Source organism: Gorilla gorilla, chromosome 9 (assembly GCF_029281585.2).
Source record: "Gorilla gorilla gorilla isolate KB3781 chromosome 9, NHGRI_mGorGor1-v2.1_pri, whole genome shotgun sequence".
In the NCBI taxonomy this organism is placed as follows: Eukaryota; Metazoa; Chordata; class Mammalia; order Primates; family Hominidae; genus Gorilla; species Gorilla gorilla.
Window position 1 is genome coordinate 11,712,203 of NC_073233.2, and position 22,503 is coordinate 11,734,705.

Consider the following 22,503-nt stretch of genomic DNA (forward strand, 5'->3'; position numbering starts at 1 on the left):
GGAAGTTCTGGCCAGGGCAATTAGGCAGGAGACAGAAAAAAAGGGTATTCAATTAGGAAAAGAGGAAGTCAAATTGTCCCTGTTTGCAGATGACATGATTGTATATCTAGAAAACCCCATTGTCTCAGCCCAAAATCTCCTTAAGCCGATAAGCAACTTCAGCAAAGCCTCAGGATACAAAACCAATGTGCAAAAATCACAAGCATTCTTATACACCAATAACAGACAAACAGAGAGCCAAATCATGAGTGAACTCCCATTCACAATTGCTTCACAGAGAATAAAATACCTAGGAATCCAACTTACAAGAGACATGAAGGACCTCTTCAAGGAGAACTACAAACCACTGCTCAATGAAATAAAAGAAGATACAAACAAATGGAAGAACATTCCATGCTCATGGGTAGGAAGAATCAATATCATGAAAATGGCCATAATGCCCAAGGTAATTTATAGATTCAATGCCATCCCCATCAAGCTACCAATGACTTTCTTCACAGAATTGGAAAAACTACTTTAAAGTTCATATGGAACCAAAAAAGAGCCCGCATTGCCAAGGCAATCCTAAGCCAAAAGAACAAAGCTGGAGGCATCATGCTACCTGACTTCAAACTATACTACAAGGCTACAGTAACCGAAACAGCATGGTACTGGTACCAAAACAGAGCCCTCAGAAATAACGCCGCATATCTACAACTATCTGATCTTTGACAAACCTGAGAAAAACAAGCAACGGGGAAAGGATTCCCTATTTAATAAATGGTGCTGGGAGAACTGGCTAGCCATATGTAGAATGCTGAAACTGGATCCCTTCCTTACACCTTATACAAAAATTAATTCAAGATGGATTAAAGACTTAAACGTTAGACCTAAAACCATAAAAACCCTAGAAGAAAACGCAGGCATTACCATTCAGGACATAGGCATGGGCAAGGACTTCATGTCTAAAACACCAAAAGCAATGGCAACAAAAGCCAAAATTCACTAATGGGATCTAATTAAACTAAAGAGCTTCTGCACAGCAAAAGAAACTACCATCAGAGTGAACAGGCAACCTACACAATGGGAGAAAATTTTCACAACCTACTCATTTGACAAAGGGCTAATATCCAGAATCTACAATGAACTCAAACAAATTTACAAGAAAAAAAACAAACAGCCCCATCAACAAGTGGGCAAAGGATATGAACAGACACTTCTCAAAAGAAGACATTTATGCAACCAAAAGACACATGAAAAAATGCTCATCATCACTGGCCATCAGAGAAATGCAAATCAAAACCACAATGAGATACCATCTCACACCAGTTAGAATGGCAATCATTAAAAAGTCAGGAAACAACAGGTGCTGGAGAGGATGTGGAGAAATAGGAACACTTTTACACTGTTGGTGGGACTGTAAACTAGTTCAACCATTGTGGAAGTCAGTGTGGCGATTCCTCAGGGATCTAGAACTAGAAATACCATTGGACCCAGCCATCCCATTACTGGGTATATACCCAAAGGACTATAAATCATGGTGCTATAAAGACACATGCACACGTATGTTTATTGCGGTACTATTCACAATAGCAAAGACTTGGAACCAACCCAAATGTCCAACAATGATAGACCGGATTAAGAAAATGTGGCACATATACACCATGGAATACTATGCAGCCATAAAAAATGATGAGTTCATGTCCTTTGTAGGGACATGGATGAAATTGGAAATCATCATTCTCAGTAAACTATCGCAAGGACAAAAAACCAAACACCGCATATTCTCACTCATAGATGGGAATTGAACAATGAGAACACATGGACACAGGAAGGGGAACATCACACTCTGGGGACTGTTGTGGGGTGGGGGAGCGGGGAGGGATAGCATTAGGAGATATACCTAATGCTAAATGACGAGTTAATGGGTGCAGCACACCAACATGGCACATGTATACATATGTAACTAACCGGCACATTGTGCACATGTACCCTAAAACTTAAAGTATAATAATAATAATAATAATAATAATAATAATAATAATAAATAAAATAAAATAATAAAAAATAAAGTTCCAGTTTATTTTTTCAGGTTTCCGTTGTTTCCTCTAATAATTTTCTTGTATGCAATGTGTCTTTTTCTATGTCTGCTTTTAAGATTGGTATACATTTGTTGTTTATGCCATTTGTAAGATATGCGTTTAGTTGTGTTTTATTTTTTAATTGACATTGCTCAAGATTAGCTAAGGATATGAATTAATAGATTTTCTTTATGTCCAGATTTTGAAACATTCAGTCAATAATTCCTCAAAAAATGTTTAATCCATTTTTTCTCTCCTTTTAGAATTCTAATTTCACATATGGTGGACAGCTTGATACTTTCCCATGAGTCTGGCTTTCTGGGTTTCTCTCCCTGGCGTCCTCTCTCATCATGTGATCTCCTTGCATGCACTTGCTCTTTGTCTGCTTTCTGCCATGTTTGGAACCAGCATGAGACCTTTATCAGATGCAACCGCCTGATCTTGGACTTTTAAGTCACCAGAATCATGAACCAAACAAAACTTAAAAAAAAAAATAAGCTACCCAGACTCAGGTACTCTGTTATAGCAAATCAAAATGTGCAAAATACACTAAAACTTTAGCCCAACTTGGAGTGGGGAGAAGAGATGGTTTCCCAAAAGGGGTCTCTCTGAAAAGTTTTCACAATGAAAATGAAAATCGGTTCCCTTTCATAATGACTGAAGAGAGGTAGGATGTTACGAAAGAAGGCGTGGAGACTTCTCTGTAAACCTTTCAGACTCTCTGTGCACACACAGATGCAGGTGTCCAGGGAGGCAGGGGGATGGACAAAATGAATTGCAACATGAAAATTTCTTAGGGGTTGTGGACCAGTCCAGAAGACCCTTTTGGCAATCCTAACTTCTGTGGGTCTCTCCAGTCTGAAAGACCCGCATCGATCTCACACCACAAAATGGAGTTCTTCTGGGAAGGACTTGTTCTAACAGGCCTGAGAGTGAGGTGACCTTGTGGCCATTTTCTGTGACAGAGACACCTAAGAAGAGTCTGTTGTGAGTCTGGAGACATTGAGAACCCTGTGAGTAAGGATTTTATTTAGGTCTGTTTCTGGTCAGAGTGGGGATTTAAGGCTTGGTCAATATGATTAAGACTAAAGGCCACACACATAGATTTGTGTGAGATTACCATCTGTAAAAATCTGAAAAAGCTAAGAAAACCTATCTCTCTCCATCAATTTTAGTTTGTATGTGTTTGTAAGATGTAGATATGTCTATTTTGTGCATGAGAGAGAGGAAGATCATCCTCAAAGGAAGAATGAACTGCTTGGCAGCTTTCAGCTGTGTAGTGGGTATTGAGGACACGGGAAGGTGGTGCTGGAAGAAAAGCCACATTTTCTTGCGCCCTGGGGATAGTAGGGCCTTGGTGCTGGCTAGAATTTAAGCCTATCCTTGGGCTGACTGCTCCCCCTGGTGGCTACATTGGAAAACCACAGCATGTGTACAGACCTTGGGGATTCAGTTCTCCTGAAGGAATCTCCTACTTCACCAAGCCTGGCTCAGTGGGCTGGCTAGGTATCAATTCTGGATAGAGGTTCCTTAAATAAAACTTATACTGGCCCTTTGAAAGCCAGGCTTTCCACCCCACCATACGCCCACCCGACCTCTCTCTCTGTGTCGCTCGCTCGCTGTTTCTCTCTCTCTCACACACACACACACACAAACAATATTACATGCAATGAAAACCATTTGCACATTAACAAATAGGTACACTGTTACAGTGACACTTTTCACTTTTAGTAATGGGTTTAGATTCTTTAATAATGAATTCTAATACCTTAAAGGTTAAGGCCTGAATGACTCACACTAATGTGTTGATACTTCACCTTCCCCAACCATCATGCACCCACATTCACTTCACCTAATATTCGCATGATTACCCACGGTGATAGAGATAGGTCCAAGGACTTGCTCCTTCATTGTCCCCATCATCCTCCTCTTGGCCTCCAGGCTTCAGAAACTACCTCTGCCTTCCTAGCCTGGGCTAGTGACCCTATTTTGGAAACTTCGTTGAACAATCTAACATCTTTATTCAATGTGAGCTTCATAAAGGCAAGACCATGACATGTTTATCTGTCTATCTTCAAGTTCTTGATCACAGTTTCTCACAGGACGCACTTAATGCACGTCAATGAAAATTGATGAGAATGTTTAATGTAATTTCAGTCAAACTTCAAAGAGAACTATTCTGTGATATGATAAAACAAATCTAAAGATCATTTAGAGCAATAAAGAATCAAAAATGCTGAGTTCTTTCATTTGGTTTTCAAATAAATCTATTGCTGGGAAACTGGTCCTTCAATTATATAATTCAGAGAAATAGAATATAAAGCTATTATACAGATGTTCGTTTAAAAAAGTAAGCAAATATTAGAGATCTCTAAATGGTAGGTTATCCACTAAACAGTATTGTTTATCTACGTAAAAAGCTGTCAATTACATATCTTCATCCAGCCCCATACATCAAAACAACATCTGTTTCCAGTGCAGACTTTAAATCCTTCCTGCATATTGTTAACAGTGTACTCTGGAAAATATGATTGTTATCTCCTGCCTTTTTAAACCCAACCATCAAAATGTGTACCATGTTTGACATGTCATATAAACTCATTCAGGGTCTTGCCCCTGCCTACCTCTACTGTTTTATTCCAAGGTATTAACTCTCTTCAATGTTATATTCGAGCACCGGAAAATCTTATAGTTCTCAAAACACATAAACTTTTCCTCACCTCCATGCCCTTGCTTACACTACCCCTCCTTTTCGGAAATACCTTTCTATAAAGCCCCATCTGTGGTTGATTCTTACTTAGTCTTCATAGCTCAGGTTGGGGCCTTCCCTGGCCCTCACCTGTGGGCCAGGTGCTACCCACAAATATTAATATAATTGCTATGTCCATCTCTTACATTGCGCTAAGATAGTTGTTTTCCTATCTTATATGTGATAGATGCCCCTGAATAATAGCAATATTTGCTGTTGCTGGTAATAATAGCAGCATTGTTGCTGCTATACTGTCCTTGGCTAGGATCCCAGTGAAATAGGCTAAAATCATGTTCTTAATAAATGCAGGATTTTCTCAAATTTTTCTGGTAGTGGTGCCCTCTCCTACAAGCCTAAATGAAGATGCTCAGCTCCTTCCTATTGTACCCAAGCCAGAACCTTCCTCATAACTACAATTTAATAAGACATCCTGCTCTCTGCATCTTGTCCTATCACCCTGACTCTCCTACACTCTGGCCCTAACAACCAGTTACTTACCTGGTGTAAGGTGGTGCCACTTCTGTCTGGGTGTGGTCTGATCACACTGGAATGTCATAAACTTCATGGGTCTCTGTCCTGGTTTTAAATCTGTATGCCCCATTTTGGAGCTCATCCCCACACAACTCTAATCAACCATGCCCTATTTAAAGGATGTAATACCTTGCTTCATGCCAGTCTCCAAGAGTGTGTGTGTGTTTGTGGTGGAGAGGTTGTGTGTGAGTTTTGAAAGAAAAGAGAAATGTACACAAGACCTGATCACATTAACTCAGGTTCTGTAGCATAGTCTGTGGAAGAAGTACAAGACTATTTATTTATTTTTTCTAAATGTTGATGGCATTTGCTACCAGAAAAGAAGGAAAAAAGTTTTGTAAAGGCTACTTGTTGTAGGGCTCATTGAAGCAATGTCCAGTGCATTCAAAGATGAAGTAGAGAGCTTTGGGAAAGCCTGAGACACTGACCTGGACATTTGTTTGGGGTAGGATTGAATATGCAAGATTGACTTCTAGGTCCAAAGATATAGAGGCTGGCAGAGATGGAGGGCAATTTAATTATCTGCGGTAAATGGAAATATAAAAATAGACAGGAAAATGAATGCAGGAGTGAGAGAATCTTGAAGCAGTGGTGATTGTGGTGCTTCAAGGCAGATGTGCAATTTAAAAGCCACTGTGAACATCACGTGGATAATCCTCTTCATATACTACATCCGACCTCTCTGGAAAACGACGGGTCCATTACTAGTGGATAACAGAAGACAGTAAATAAAATGATAAGTGATATGAATTGACTTCTTTATGAAATTAAAAATAAACAGATAAGGCAGTAGTACTTTTGTTGCAGCAGATGTCTGTGTAGCCAAAACCTGGGGACTGAATGCTAAAAAGTTAGGGCTCTTCAGCTTCAGGAGACAGGGGTGGAGATAAAGAAAGTTTCCTGCCCATAGGATTCCAAGCCCTGGGGACCCTTTGTTTACCATTAAGTTCTCCCAGCTGGAGCCATGGTCTTTAGGAGGATAAAGCCTTCTGTGACAGCCACAGCCTTGTGCCTCTCAGTGACCCTTGTGTCATCCTTATCTATACTCTTCTTTCTTCCTTTGGAACCCACTCCTTGGCTTCACATTTTTGTTATTACCTGCTGGTGAGTCTCACTACTGTCTTGTGCCGGGATTTCAGGAGTGGGTAATTAGGGGGACATAGGAGAGAGGAGGGAGAAAATGCGAGAAAATGGGAATGCATAGATATCACAAAAGCAGTGAGCCCAAAAAGACATGGTCTCAGTTACAATCATGGCTTTTCCCCCAAATGTTTGAATGTCCCTAGCCAAATGGATTCCCCACATTCCCTGCACTAAGCCTAATGGGATTTTTATTTCTTTGTTCTCTTTTGTTGTTGTTTCTTTGTTTGTTGTTTTTAGAAATGAGGTCTAGCTCTGTTACCCAGGCTACAGTGCAGTGGTGTAATCATAGCTCACTGTAAACTCAAACCGGATTCAAGCAATCCTCCCACCTTATTGTTCCAAGTTGCCAGGATTATAAGTGTGAACCACCATATACAGCAGTCTGGGCCTTAGATTTTTCACTTGGAAAATGAAGTCTTAGAAACCAGGGTTCTCACAGAATCTCTTCTGATATTCTCAGAGTCTATGCACAGAACCAGAGCCAGAGAAAGAACAGAAAACAGGACCTTCTCTTGCTGGAAAAGAGGCCAGCTCATCTGCAGTATTCTGTTAGGAAGGCCAGGAGGCAGGGCTGCCTCACTCCCCTGATGAGTGCCTGCATGGCCAGGCCAGCCCCTCCCTGGATCATGTCTAGAGGTCAGGATGGCAGAAGCCCTCTGGTCTCTATACTCTTTCCTGCCGAGCCATCTGGTATACACACCCTCTCCTTTCTCTCATCAGAAAAACAGTCATTCACTTATTCAACAAATTATTAAATGCATTTTATATGCTGGTCCAGTTAACACAGAAAAGACCCCATCCTCAATCTGCTTATTTTAATCCAAACAACACCTTGTAACTTCCCCAGTATCCAGGATACGGCCTTCGCCTTCCAAAATCCTCCTCTATCCTACTAAAAACAGGCATGTTTACAGATGAGTTTGACCACTGTGGAAATGTTCTCTAGGGGTTCAAAAATGAATAATCTGGTTCAAGTCCTTGTGTTTAGGTGCAGCGTCTTTTGCATATTCTCCTATTTACAAGAAACAGTATCCTCCACCAATGTAGTTCATTAAAAAATAACGAATACTAAATTCAAACAAAAGAATATTTAGACACAGGTGAGGTAGAGAGCCAATTACTCATTGTATACTGAAAATCTCTTTTCAGGAATTTTCTCCTGTGATCTAAGATGAATCTACTCTGCCTTGAATATTATAATTATGTTGTAATTAGATGTAACTGACTGCTCTGAGTGGACTCCTCCATTGCTTAGTAGACATGAAAAAATGACTGTTGCTCTCCTATCATGGATAATTATCTCTCTTGCTAGGAGAAATCCCCTAAAGCTTCCTTCCCAAGAGGAAGTATCCTTTCCAAGAGAAATAATCCCAGCCCTGTCATTGTCTCTGTATAGACATCTTGTTTCTACCAGATCCTTCTCCCTGTCCATCTCATCACTCTGAAGTTGGTGAACACAGAGCTGACAACAGAACCCCAGGCACAAAGAATCAGGATAAGAGGTGAGTACTTTATTTATTCACCCATTTAGTTTTTCATGCAAAAAAATATATATATAGTGGTACCTACCACATCTTAGACACTGTCAGGCTCCAGGGGCCTTTAGAGAATTCCAGTCTAATCAACTTAAAAAATGAATTATTAGGTTGGTGAAAAATTAATGGCAGTTTTTTCCAATATAAATTTATGTTCTAAACATGTATAATAAAGAATATTTATAAATACTACCTATAATATATAAATATGTTGTACAAAGTATATATAAGCATGTATACAAATATATAACAATATTTTTGTATATTTATGTTTACATATATAAATATACAGACACATATATGTATACTCTATACTTATATATAAAAATATCTATAAAGTATATAAAGAATATATAATGTATATACTAAAATGTATATTTTATAAAGTATATATGAGTAAATCTATATACTTATATGTTATTTAAACTTATACATATTTGTACTTATATGGATGTATAAGTATGTTCTATATATATATCAATAAGTATATATAAATATAAAAATATAAAGAATGTGTGTGTGTATTTACACCTTAATAGTACATTACAGGTACTACGTGAGAACAGAGAAAGATTTACCTAATGCTACAAAAGGAAGTCAGGAGAGATTTGACAGAAGAAGTGATATTTGTACTAAGTCTTAAAGGATCCGCAAGTGTTTACTGGTTGGAAAAACAGGGGTGGTTTTTGCCAAGAAAGCAATAAACATAGAAGAATAAAAACAAGAAAAGTATGTGTAGGGAATTGAAGAAAAAAATGATATGGGTGTGTTGACTGGGAAAAGATGGGTTTGGAAAGGTGCCAAAACAAGAAGAGCCTGGCTAAAGATGGTGTTACAGGGTGTTTTAGGCTACCAGGGCCATGCATAGAGAGACAAAGGTTCATATCTTATCCTGATTTTCGCTCACTACAGGCCTTGGGATGATTGTTTACCTTTTTGTAGTTTTCTCCCTGTGAAGTAGGGATAAAATGTTTCATAGTTACAAGAAATATTCATGATTATGTCAAGCTTTTCACAGCATCTAAATCATGTATGGCCTCAATAAATTGGACTATCACCACAGATCTTTCACAAGTTTGAACTTTATTCTAATGATGGGAGCTACTGAAGGACTGAAAACAGTGCAGTGATTCATAGAGTTAGCACTTTCTGCATAATCTCGGTGGCTGCGGTAGAGGATGGACCAAGGGAAGGAGGAGCCTGGCTTTGCATGTTGAATGACAGGTCAGGCAAGCAGGTGTGGAAAAGATAAGAACAAGGACATTGGCTACAGAGATGAAGATGAATAGATTACAGGGATAGATTAAAAGAACTTAGTTAAAAATTAAATACAGAAAGAGGGAGAGGGTTGAGTAGAGCATCAGCTCAAAAATGTTGTCTTGAATGGCAGGAAATGGTGAATAATATTATAAAAAATGCATAAATATGAGAAGAATCAGGTGTGAAAAGATGGATGCTGGGCTCAATATTAGACGTGTTGAGTTTCATCAGTATCCTTTTGGAAACACCTAGTGAGAAGGCAGAAACTCAGGCCTGATATGTAACGGAGTTATCCGGACTAGAGATTAATGTCTAAGAGCCACCACTGTATAAGTAATAATAATAATAGATAATATAATGAATGAGAAGTTAAGGTGTTCAAGGACAGTAAACTGAATAACATAAATATTTGAGCAATGGAAATAAGAGAATGCATAGAAGCTATCACAAAAATCAGAAGAGAACCAGCAGATCTTGGCATTAAGAATTTCTAGAGAGAGCTCTAAAAAGGAAGGCATGGCCAGAGCACACAACTATTGCACCAAAAAAAATCAATAAAAGCAGGTATGATTAAGACTCTCCATTGCATTTGGCCCCTAGAAGTCACTGGTGAATTTAAGGAGCATTGCTTTAGCTAAGTGGGTTTTAAAAAAAACATTATAGGGTGGTTGGTTGAGTAGTAAACTGAGAAGTGAAGAAATGGAAAAGATAAACGTGGACTATTTTTTACCCCTTGCCAAAGTGATGTAAGCCTTATATCCATGCAGCACCTCTGCTCTCAACTCGAAACTCACAAGTATAAAAAAATTCAAAGTAGCTTGCGTGACCTGCAAGATCATACATGACGTAGCATTTAGCTGCTACTTCAAGTGCATTTGCCACCATTCCCCACCTTGCTTCCTCCATTGAATATACATTGGCCTTCTTTTGTCTTTTAAACTTGTCAAGCTGCTCTCTGCTTCAGGAACTTTCACTTGTTCTTCCTCCTTCCTTGAATGTTTTTCCCTAAGACAGCCACACACTTGCCCTCTGATTTTGATTTCTTCTCTAAAATTACCTACTCAGAGAGGTCTTCTCTGACTACCCTATATAAAATGCATCACTCTTACCTTCCTCCTTTGCTCCATATTTCTTTATTGCATTACATTACCTTGCATTGCAGCATGTATGTATGTGTTTATTTTTGTCTCTGTTCTGTTTCTGTTCATTGTATTTTCAGTACCTAGGTGTAGAAGTAATTGCAGTTCTTGCCATTGAAAGTAATGGTAAAAACCACAATTACTTTTGCACCAACCTAATAGAATTATGTCTGCCATGTAATACAATTTCAATATGTATTTATTGAATCAATTAATAAATAATTATTGAAATAATTGAATATTGAAATAATTATTGAAGTAAGATTAATGGTAATGATACATATTTAATAATTTATTCAAATAATATTTAAAGGATTCCAATGATGTGGTGGCTAAAAAAGTCAATCCCTAGAGCTAATATTAAAATTAAAAAAGAGACAGTCATGGTTTATGTCCATAAGGCATTCACATTATAGAGGCAATACAGAAATTGACAATGCTGCAGGGAAAATATCATGGTAATTAGTGCATAGTGAACTACAGGAACACATAGGAGAGGGTATTCAAACTAAACTTGGGGAATTTAAGAAGGCCTTCTGAAGGACATCATATCTAAGCTAAGGTGGGTTATATTAGTAGAAGTTAACTAGACAAAGATTAAGGGAAAGCTATTTCAGGAAAAAATGTTTTTATTCCAGGAAGAATGAAAATACAGATGTTTACCTATGAGCAAGCATACTATATAAACTGGAAGAATTGTTTAGTGTCATTAACACCGTGAATATACAGAGAAAATTAGGATAGATAAGAAAATAGGATATACATGGAGAGAAAATAAGGTAGGGTCTTGAATGTCATTTTAAACCTTTTTTACTTCATTAAAAACTTGTTTATGTATATGTCTCTCTTGCTATATAGTAGTCAACTGAATAGAGTAGTACAAAAGATGAGTCACTGGAATAGTCCTGAAAGAGTGATCTGAATTAGAATAGCATCAGTGAAGGTGATGGTGAGTAAACAGACTTGAGGTATTCAGTAAACAGAAACCCCAGGACTTGGTGATTGGTTGATTAGATACTACGGAGAGATGTGATATGGAGAAGTCTAACATAAAACATGACATTTGACTTGCGCCACTGAGATAATGAAAAGTACAGATGTTGCTAGAGTCTGGAAATCAAAAGAGAGAAAGACAAGTTCTGGAATTATATATTTGTTATTTATCAATATATGGATGGTAAATGAAATCATGGGAGTGGATGACATTGAGAAGAAATAATAGAATATGGCCAGAAAATTGCCAAGGATGGGAAGAACTATACTTAAGGGTGGAGCAATAAAGGCACACCAGCAAAGAGGCAGAGAGGAACTGAAATAATTGAAATACAGAGGAAAACTGGTGAGGGCGAGGTTATCAAAGAAAGTTCAGTAAAGTAGTGAGATTGGCGGAATTCATAAGGGTGGAGTAGATAATACTAAAGGTGATGATGACCATGGTACTGCTTGTGATGTTGTGAATGTTAGTGAAGCTGAAGAATTAATAACCAGAAATATCCATTTATTTTCAGCTCAATCCCCAAGGAATGTCAGCCCAATATTCGCTCAGTCCTCAATTCATGCTGCTATCCAACATTACTCAGTTTAGCCCCATATTCTATCTCACCAGCTTTCCTGGACTGGAGGGCATCAAACACTGGATTTTCATCCCGTTTTTCTTTATGTACATGGTTGCCATCTCAGGCAATTGTTTCATTCTGATCATTATTAAGACCAACCCTCATCTGCACACACCCATGTACTATCTACTATCCTTGCTGGCCCTCACTGACCTGGGGCTGTGTGTTTCCACCTTGCCCACCACTATGGGGATCTTCTGGTTTAACTCCCATAGTATCTACTTTGGAGTGTGTCAAATCCAGATGTTCTGCATCCACTCGTTTTCCTTCATGGAGTCCTCAGTGCTCCTCATCATGTCCTTTGACCGCTTTGTGGCCATCTGCCACCCTCTGAGGTATTCGGTCATTATCACTGGCCAGCGAGTGGTCAGGGCAGGCCTAATTGTCATCTTCCGGGGACCTGTGGCCACTATCCCTATTGTCCTCCTCCTGAAGGCTTTTCCCTACTGTGGATCTGTGGTCCTCTCCCACTCATTTTGCCTGCACCAGGAAGTGATACAGCTGGCCTGCACAGATACCACCTTCAATAATCTGTATGGACTGATGGTGGTAGTTTTCACTGTGATGCTGGACCTGGTGCTCATCGCACTGTCCTATGGACTCATCCTGCACACAGTAGCAGGCCTGGCCTCCCAAGAGGAGCAGCGCCGTGCCTTTCGGACATGCACCGCTCATCTCTGTGCTGTGCTAGTATTCTTTGTGCCCATGATGGGGCTGTCCCTGGTGCACCGTTTTGGGAAGCATGCCCCACCTGCTATTCATCTTCTTATGGCCAATGTCCACCTTTTAGTGCCTCCCATGCTTAACCCAATCATATACAGTATTAAGACCAAGGAGATCCACCGTGCCATCATCAAGTTCCTAGGTCTTAAAAAGGCCAGTAAATGAGTCCTGGGGCTAAAACTCCCCCTAGAGGCCTATAAGAAGGCCCCAAAATGGACTGAAAATTTGGAGTATTGAGTATATAGCATGCTCTTAAAGATTTTTTGCCCCTGTCCTAAATAAAATATGGGCAAATTTATTTCTGGAGTTGTGGCTTTAAAAAACTGAACTTCTCTTGCTTAGATTTTAATGGCTCCTCCTACAGCTGAGAACTGGCATTTTTGGTAGCATCAAAGCTATCCAGAAGGCAACTTTAGTGAAGGTCATCATCAATGTAACTAAAACTAAAATGAAACTAAATAAAAACTAAAAAGAACAATAAATACCAGAGCACCCAGAGGAGAGCCTGGCAGAGACCAGGTAAATGCCATTTGCTCTAACTCACCTCCGGAAATACACCTCCTTCCGTGGTTCCTTGGGACTGCTTCCATCTTCTCTACCTGGCCAAGTTTCTTCTCATCTTTTTCTATCCTGGTCAGCAGTAACTTTCAGACCCCCAAGTCACATCAGAAACCTCAGAACTCCTGCATTCTTCCTCAACACCTGTTTCAAGCAACGCCCCCCCAAATTTCTAAGGTTGTGCTCTCTCCTGACCATATTCCTCTAGAAGAAGAGACTTTGATCCTATCCTTGACTCCTCTCATCTCTGATTTTACCTTACAACCTCAAGTCTGACATTAAGCTAAAGTCAGTATTTACTTGTAGGTGTTTTAGTTGTGTGATATTGAACAATGACATGTAACGTGAGAAAGCTTCAGCCAAGGAAACTCTCACAAACATATTGAAGTCACAATCCCATTGCTCAGGAGGAAATAAACTTTACACTGGCTGATCAGCCTGTCCCTACGAGTGACTAAATGCAATCCTTGCAGGGGTCTCAGCTTTGAAATTGCTTCCTCAAGGACATTTTCACAGATAGCTCCTCCCTTTCCAATGGTAGAGCACCAAATGCTCCATCAGTTTCCTTCCACAGTGCCCTGCATTTCCTGTTGTAACATTTGTCACACAGTAATGTCCTGTTTATGAAGGTGTTTGCCTGTGTCCATTAGAATGACTAAATCAAGATCCCTGGAGGAATTATGCATGTCTTGCTCACCAGTAAATGTATATAAATACAATGCCTAGCACGTGCCATATACTCAATAAATATTAAATGTATGCGTGGACATATAGATACATAAAGAGGGATCCAGAGCTAACAGAAGTTCTCTTCTTGTCTCAAGGAACTCCTCCTCTTCACATTCAGAAGCCCAAGAAGACACCTTTCTGCTGGCATCCATCAAGGTGGTGTCTTCATTGTCCCAGTTCTACTTTACTCAGGCCCTCTGGATCCTCCCACCCATTCTCCTACAGGTTAAAATTACCATGAGGCCAGGCACGGTGGCTTATGCTGTAATCCCAGCACTTTGGGAGACCAAGGTGGGAGGATTGCTGAAGGCCAGGAGTTTGAGACCAACTTCAGGCAAGAAGATTACTTGAGTCCAGGAGTTTGAGACCAGCCTGAACAATATAGCAAGACCCTATCTCTACAAAAAAAATTAAAATTAGCCATGTGTGGCGGTGCACGTCTGTAGTCTCAGCTACTTGGGAGGCTGAGGTGGGAAGAATGCTTGAGCCCAGGAGGTTGAGGCTGCAGTGAGCCATAATCACACTACTGCCTGGGTGACCAAGTGAGACCCCGTTTCAAAAATAAAAAGGAAAACAAACAAAATTACAAAGCGAAATTTAAAAAAGAACCAAACTCTAAAAATATGTATGTATGTTTGTGCGGTTTCTTGTGTATGTTTGTGTGGTATCTCATGTTTGCATGTGTGGTTGCTGTCAGACTCTCAGGCTTGGGAGGCCCTCTGGAACCCAGCAGTTTCTCCAGCCTTACAGGCTGGCACGCCTTAAACATAGGTTCCATTCTAAACTTTAATTTACATCCACATAGTAGGCCACTTACTCAATAGCAGTTCCGAGACTTAGAATATTCTTCTCCATGTTGAGAGGAAATTCCTGTTCTATAGATCTCATTTGGTAGAATGGGGTATAAAAAATATAGGATTTGGATTTAGATTAGCACTGAAGTCCCATTTTGCCTCTTATTAACAAATAGACCACTGACATCTAAATTTCATTCTTTTCAAATTAGGAAATACCTACAGGTAATAACATATTTGAAAACTTCTACCTTACTCAAATTTAAAATGCAAATTAACATATCTTAATTTGTTACTAAACGAATATTGAAGAATAGAGTTAACAATCAATATCTGGCTGGACACGGTGGCTCACGCCTGTAATCCCAGCACTCTGGGAGGCCGAGGCGGGTGGATCACGAGGTCAGGAGATTGAGACCATCCTGGCTAACACGGTGAAACCCAGTCTCTACTAAAAATACAAAAAGTTAGCCGGCATGGTGGCGGGCGCCTGTAGTCCCAGCTACTCAGGAGGCTGGGGCAGGAGAATGGCGTGAACCCAGGAGGTGGAGCTTGCAGAGCCGAGATCGTGCCACTGCACTCCAGCCTGGGCAACAGAGCGAGACTCCTTCTCAAAAACAAAAAAAAGAAAAAAAAAATCAATATCTGTGCTGTTAAGTATGTGGTAAAAGAGGTATTTTCACATACCAGAATGAAAACATAATTTAATTTGCCTTTTATAAAAAACAAAATACATCAAAAGACTTGAAAATATTCATGCTCTGTGTCTCAGAAATGCCACTTCTAAAAATCTGTCCTAAATAAATGATAAATTAAAAATTTAGGATGTAAGCTGCTTGTGGCAAAATTTTTTTCCTGTTTGCTCACAGTTCTAAATCCATCTCCTAGGTCAGTGATCAATAAATATGTGTTGAACTATTTAATAAGTGAATATTATAATTTGTGTTATTGTTCATAATTTTAAGAATGTAAGCATACAAAATGTCTAGAATAAAAATATTACATAAAGCATATTCATTTGATACACTATTATTAAAATGACATTTAAATGCTTAGGAAACTTAGCAAAATATTAAATAAAAACAATAAGCAAAATTATGTACAGAACAATCACTATGTAAAAGGCTATAAATATTTGTATCAAAAGAAAAACAGCTGTTATATATAATCTTATTTTCTATATAGATTTCTCTATCTTTGCCGTATACAAATTTTCTGAAGAAATTTCAGTTTTATCATCTAAAAAGAGCATTTTACAATGACTATAAAAAGTTATATACGATTATGCTGAAGATGACAATGAAGATGATAATTATGATCATGATAAATGCTAATATTTATTAAGCATTTAACTCATGGTAGAGAGGGCTGAGTACTTTTTATTTTCATTATTTTACATTATTTCATTTAATTTTCTCACCAAACCTGTGAAGTAGGGAGGTATTATTATTTTCAATGTTTTAAAATTAGGAAACTGAGGTTCACAGAGGAAAGCAACTTTCCTTAGTTAAATCATTAACATAAGTCAGAACTGAAATTCAATATCAAGCGCATCTGATTTTCTTAAACCATTATGCTGGACTCCTCTCCAAACAGGGCCACTCGTTTCAGGGCCATGTTTTCCATGTTATACTGAAGGAAGTCCCATCACTTGGCTTCTCCCTAACTTTTTTGTTCCCCTTCCTAGAATATGTTATCTATTTTTCCATTTAGTATCAGGAAAAGATAGCAACAGAAAACAGTAACATAAAATTATTGTATTAAATACTTTTCAATAGACTTGATTTTAAGAGTTATAGATTCACAGAAAAACTCAGTAGAAGGTACTGAGTACCTTCTATTTTGCATATCATGGTTTTTTAAGCACATATTATAATCTAGGTATTATTCTAAGGGCATAATACACTATAAGTCACTTTATCTTGACAATAACCTTATGAGATGGGTACTACTAGATTACCCATTTTACAGATAAGTACACTGAGGCTCAGAGACAAAATATCTTGCCCAATATTATACCAAGTTTGACAGTTCTGACTGTGGTGCTTGTAGTTTTAACTATGCTCCACTGATTCAACAACAACAACAAACCAAAAAACCATAAAATCAGCCAAAGCTGTACATATTCCTGCTAATGACAGTATCTGCTTTAAATCGTCTGGCCCATTCCTCAGCACAAGCCTATATTCCTGCTGGCAAAAATCTTTACAACTATCCCCTGTTATTTAATATCCACAAGCCTCTCTAAGCCTTTGAAATTGACACTGTATTTGTAAAACACAGATGGCTCATGTAATTGAAGTTCACATAATTTTATGTCTTGCTTTGTGACAACTCTGAGCCTTTGTACATGTTTTCCCCTCTATCTAAAATGTTACCTATTTTGAATGATAGTGCAGACATTAGTAAGGAAAGCTTGCTAAATATTTGTATCACCTGGGAAGCCTGTTTTTGCTTCATCAGGGGAAGTTAGTTTTTTTCACATCAACCTCCTGCAGAAGACAATGCTTTCTGAAAGACAGAGTTTGTGTCTTATTAATGCTTGCATTCAAATATCTGACCCAAAGCTTGTGATCTTTACATACTTGCTCAGTGAATGACAGTGAATAACCACCTTGTCGTAAAGACTGTCTCAAGGGGAGTTTTGTCTGGGAAAAAAAATGAAAGACAAAAAAGAGGATTGAGAAGCACCCAATCAATTTTCTTACGCAGTTGGCAGCTGGGGAGAGAAGACAGTGAAGGATCCTCTGGCTCACTGAAATACCTCCTAGAGGTACTCATGGTTCACGGAATTTCCATTTAAGATAACTAGGCATCTCAAATGCTTTGGTCTAGGAGGATGCTAATCCCTCTTTGACATTCATCAAGTCTGCGTCCATCTAGGGAGATTCCTTTGAGGGCCAAAGACCCAAGGAAGAGAGACAGCTTTATAAGTGCCAGTGCAGCCCACGTAGAACAGCATCCTGAGTCCAACAGAAGATGCTGGCATGGAGTGGAAGGGCTGCATGGGAAAGAAGCTACAGAGAAGAAGGGACCAGTAAGTTGCTGAAGGTCCTTTGTTTTGTGGATAAAGGAAGTCATTGGAGTGACCTCTCTAATATCCCTTATCTAGCATGACTATATGCAGGGTTATGGAATAGGGCAGCTTCCAGGAAGATGGCCAATCTGTTGTTAGGGCTGCTGTTCTGTCATATCTCCCATGATGTTTTTGATGGGGAAGACAGATCGGGACTTCTTACTGGGCTATGCCTTGTGGTGAATGATACAGGGTTGTGGCAGGCAAGGAAACATAATCTCAACAATTGCTCCAATTGATGAGGCTTCTAACATTTCAGAGTGCTTTCCTCCACAGCCCCATTAAACCTAATAATTTCTCTCGAAAAGAGGCAGGGTCCATGTGGAAATCTTTCAACATAGTAAAAACGCTAAGGTTTAGAAAGATTCAGTAACTTTGCCAAAGCCATATAGAAGGATTATCCAAAAACCTGTTCAAGAGCTCATGGCTTCCCACTCCAAATATCTTACGCTTCATTGTTGTCAGATTATTTTTCAATCTTTTCTTAGAGCTCACTGCAACATTGCTCACTGGAATGTTGGAAAGTACAACTAATAAAATGTGTCTATTGAGTATTTGCTTTTAACTGTACTCCATTTAAAATTGCATATGAATGGCTCTCTAATCTACGGAGTATGTAGAATTGTCTCAATTTTTCAGATGAAGAAACTAAGATTAATCAGATACTTTGCACAATCATAGAGTGAAGAGCTACTGAAGTTATGATTGTAATACAGATCTGGTCCCAGAGACACTGCTCTTAACCATACTGCACTGCCTAATGAAAGTGTGCCTAGGCTGCAAGACAGGGATGCCCTCTCTCACCACTCCTATTCAACATAGTGTTGGAAGTTCTGGCCAGGGCAATCAGGCAGGAGAAGGAAATAAAAGGCATTCAATTATGTAAAGAGAAAGTCAAATTATCCCTGTTTGCAGATGACATGATTGTATATCTAGAAAACCCCATCGTCTCAGCCCAAAATCCCCTTAAGCTGATAAGCAACTTCAGCAAAGTCTCAGGATACAAAATCAATGTGCAAAAATCACAAGCATTCTTATACACCAATAACAGACAAACAGTGAGTGAACTCCCATTCACAATTGCTTCAAAGAGAATAAAATACCTAGGAATCCAACTTACAAGGGATGTGAAGGACCTCTTCAAGGAGAACTACAAACCACTGCTCAAGGAAATAAAAGAGGATACAAACAAATGGAAGAACATTCCATGCTCATGGGTAGGAAGAATCAATATCGTGAAAACAGCCATACTGCCCAAGGTAATTTATAGATTCAATGCCATCCCCATCAAGCTACCAATGACTTTCTTCACAGAATTGGAAAAAACTACTTTAAAGTTCATATGGAACCAAAAAAGAGCCCGCATCACCAAGTCAATCCTAAGCCAAAAGAACAAAGCTGGAGGCATCATGCTACCTGTCTTCAAACTATACTACAAGGCTACAGTAACCAAAACAGCATGGTACTGGTACCAAAACAGAGATATAGACCAATGGAACAGAACAGAGCCCTCAGAAATAATACCACACATCTACAACTATGTGATCTTTGACAAACCTGACAAAAACAAGCAATGGGGAAAGGATTCCCTATTTAATAAATGGTGCTGGGAAAACTGGCTAGCCATATGTAGAAAGCTGAAACTGGATCCCTTCCTTACACCTTATACAAAAATTAATTCAAGATGGATTAAAGACTTAAATGTTAGACCTAAAACCATAAAAACCCTAGAAGAAAACCTAGGCATTACCATTCAGGACACAGGCATAGGCAACGACTTCATGTCTAAAACACCAAAAGCAATGGCAACAAAAGCCAAAACTGACAAATGGGATCTAATTAAACTAAAGAGCTTCTGCAAAGCCAAAGAAACTACCATCAGAGTGAACAGGCAACCTACAGAATGGGAGAAAATTTTCGCAATCTACTCATCTGACAAAGGGCTAATATCCAGAATCTACAATGAACTCAAACAAATTTACAAGAAAAAAACAAACAACCCCATCAACAAGTGGGCAAAGGATATGAACAGACACTTCTCAAAAGAAGACATTTATGCAGCCAAAAGACACATGAAAAAATGCTCATCATCACTGGCCATCAGAGAAATGCAAATCAAAACCACAATGAGATACCATCTCACACCAGTTAGAATGACGATCATTAAAGTCAGGAAACAACAGATGCTGGAGAGGATGTGGAGAAATAGGAACACTTTTACACTGTTGGTGGGACTGTAAACTTGTTCAACCATTGTGGAAGTCAGTGTGGCGATTCCTCAGGGATCTAGAATTAGAAATACCATTTGACCCAGCCATCCCATTACTGGGTATACACCCAAAGGATTATAAAACATGCTGCTATAAAGACACATGCACACGTATGTTTATTGCGGCACTATTCACAATAGCAAAGACTTGGAACCAACCCAAATGTCCAACAATGATAGACCGGATTAAGAAAATGTGGCACATATACACCATGGAATACTATGCAGCCATAAAAAATGATGAGTTCATGTCCTTTGTAGGGACATGGATGAAGCTGGAAACCATCATTCTCGGCAAACTATCGCAAGGACAAAAAACCAAATACCACATGTTCTCACTCATAAGTGGGAATTGAACAATGAGAACACATGGACACAGGAAGGGGGAACATCACACACCAGGGCCTGTTCTGAAGTGGGGGGAAGGGGGAGGGATAGCATTAGGAGATATACCTAATGTTAAATGACGAGTTAATGGGTGCAGCACACCAACATGGCACATGTATACATATGTAACTAACCTGCACCTTGTGCACATGTACCCTAAAACTTAAAAGTATAACCAAAAATAAGTTACAAAAAAGAAATTTACATATATTAGTTATTTAAATATGCTGAATAAATACTATTACACTCATTTCATAAAGATACTGACTCTATATCTTTGCTTGTTTCCCTTAGGTTCTCTGGATATTGAGAGAGGCTGATGTAATTACCTGGGTAATTGCTCCTCAGGGAACCTAACTTTCTCCCCATTACTCTACTCCTAGAGACTCTGATCAGCTTTTTCAAAAAATGGGCAGCATTCCAGCCCCAGGACTAAGAAGATATGAATGCCACAGTGGCAGGGACTTGCTGAAGTGAGCTTCCCCATCCCACCTGAGGCTCAGAGGCCAGTTTCACTTGTGGTGAGTGCACAAGCCCATGATCCCTGATATGGCTTGGCTCTGTGTCTCCACCCAAATTTCATATTGAATTGTAATCCCCATAATCCCTATATGTCGGGGGAGGGACCAGGTGGGAGATTATTGGATCATGGGAGCAGTTTCCCCCATGCAGTTCTCGTGATACTGAGTGAGTTTTCATGAGATCTGATGGTTTTATAAGGCAGTTTTCCCTCTTCTTGCTCACTCTCTCTTGCTGCCACCAAGTAAGATGTGCCTGCTTCTCCTTCTGCCATAATTGTAAGTTTCCTGAGGCTTCCCCAGCTATGTGGAAATTTGAGTCAATTAAACCTCCTTTGTTAATAAATTACCCAGTCTCAGGTAGTATCTTTATAGCAGTGTGAGAATGAACTAATACAATCCCCAAGCCCTGCCTTCTGAAGCAGCATTCAGGACTCCCAACCTCATATCACAGTGTGAAGCCCTTAGCATTTTTCCTAAGACAGTAATCACCTCCCTAGCTTCTTGAACCTGTCTGGCAGAAGGAGAGGAATCATATCCTAAATTGGTGGCAGATGGAAAACAAAACAAAAACACCAGAGCACATCATGAATTCTTGAAATAGTTTTGCCATCATATTATCTTGGGTTACTCACGAAATGCTTATGTCTGGTTTATATGCTCATCTATTAAGTGGGAAATTCTTGTCTCCTTGTTTACCTCACAGATGTGGTCTGAGTATCAGTGAGCCAATAACAAGGAAAGAGAATTATTAATAAAAAGTTGGAAATAAGGGGACTGTGATTGACTCCTGAGAATTCCTGAAAGAGATATAGAGTGGAGAGAATATTAACATTCACTGGTTGATAAAGGCTCACATTAAATATTTAGAGCCAGTCCCTGAGGTAAGTATTAACATCTTTATCTTTAAAAACAAAGATACTAATGTGCACGAAGGTGAAGTACGTGAAGTTATACCGAACATAAGATTCACCTCCAATTCTGTCCAGCTCCAGGGGTACAGTCGTCACTGTCCCACATTCTATTTTTTTCTGCTGATTTGTTGTGTCCTATTATACTGGGCTATAGACTACATGATCCCTTTTGTAACCTTTCAAGCTATAATGCTCTTGTCAAACAAATCCTAAACTCAGGAGAATGATTGTGTTTTAAGATCTCTTTCAAGGAGATCTGACCCTTATCTGGCGGTAGAGACTCTGGAGATGGAAACTGAGAAGGATGCAAAAAAAAAAAAAAATGCAACAAAGAAAAAAAGGAAGAAAACAAAAGAGACCACAGACAGGCAGAGAAGGCAGAGGAGGAGAGACTCTAGTTTCAAGTATCAGTCAAGATTTGTTTCTTCCAATATCCGGTTATTTGAGGTGTGGCAGGCAAGATATAGGGTGCAGTGGGATCAAGGATTCAGTAAGGCAGCAC

General features: G+C 39.1%; 1 protein-coding gene across 1 annotated transcript; it reads left to right on the top strand.

The window, feature by feature from the left end:
• Positions 1 to 6,338: 6,338 nt before the first annotated feature.
• Positions 6,339 to 15,802, top strand: OR51M1 (olfactory receptor family 51 subfamily M member 1). The gene is made up of 3 exons (XM_004050544.5): positions 6,339 to 6,444; positions 7,880 to 7,985; positions 11,926 to 15,802. The coding sequence occupies exon 3, from the start codon at positions 11,941 to 11,943 to the stop codon at positions 12,919 to 12,921; it is 981 nt and encodes a 326-aa protein (XP_004050592.3). The 5' UTR covers positions 6,339 to 6,444; positions 7,880 to 7,985; positions 11,926 to 11,940; the 3' UTR covers positions 12,922 to 15,802.
• Positions 15,803 to 22,503: the final 6,701 nt, after the last annotated feature.

Coding starts and splice junctions, on each gene's coding strand:
- OR51M1 (XM_004050544.5), top strand. CDS start 11,941: ATGTCAGCCCAATATTCGCTCAGTCCTCAATTCATGCTGCTATCCAAC.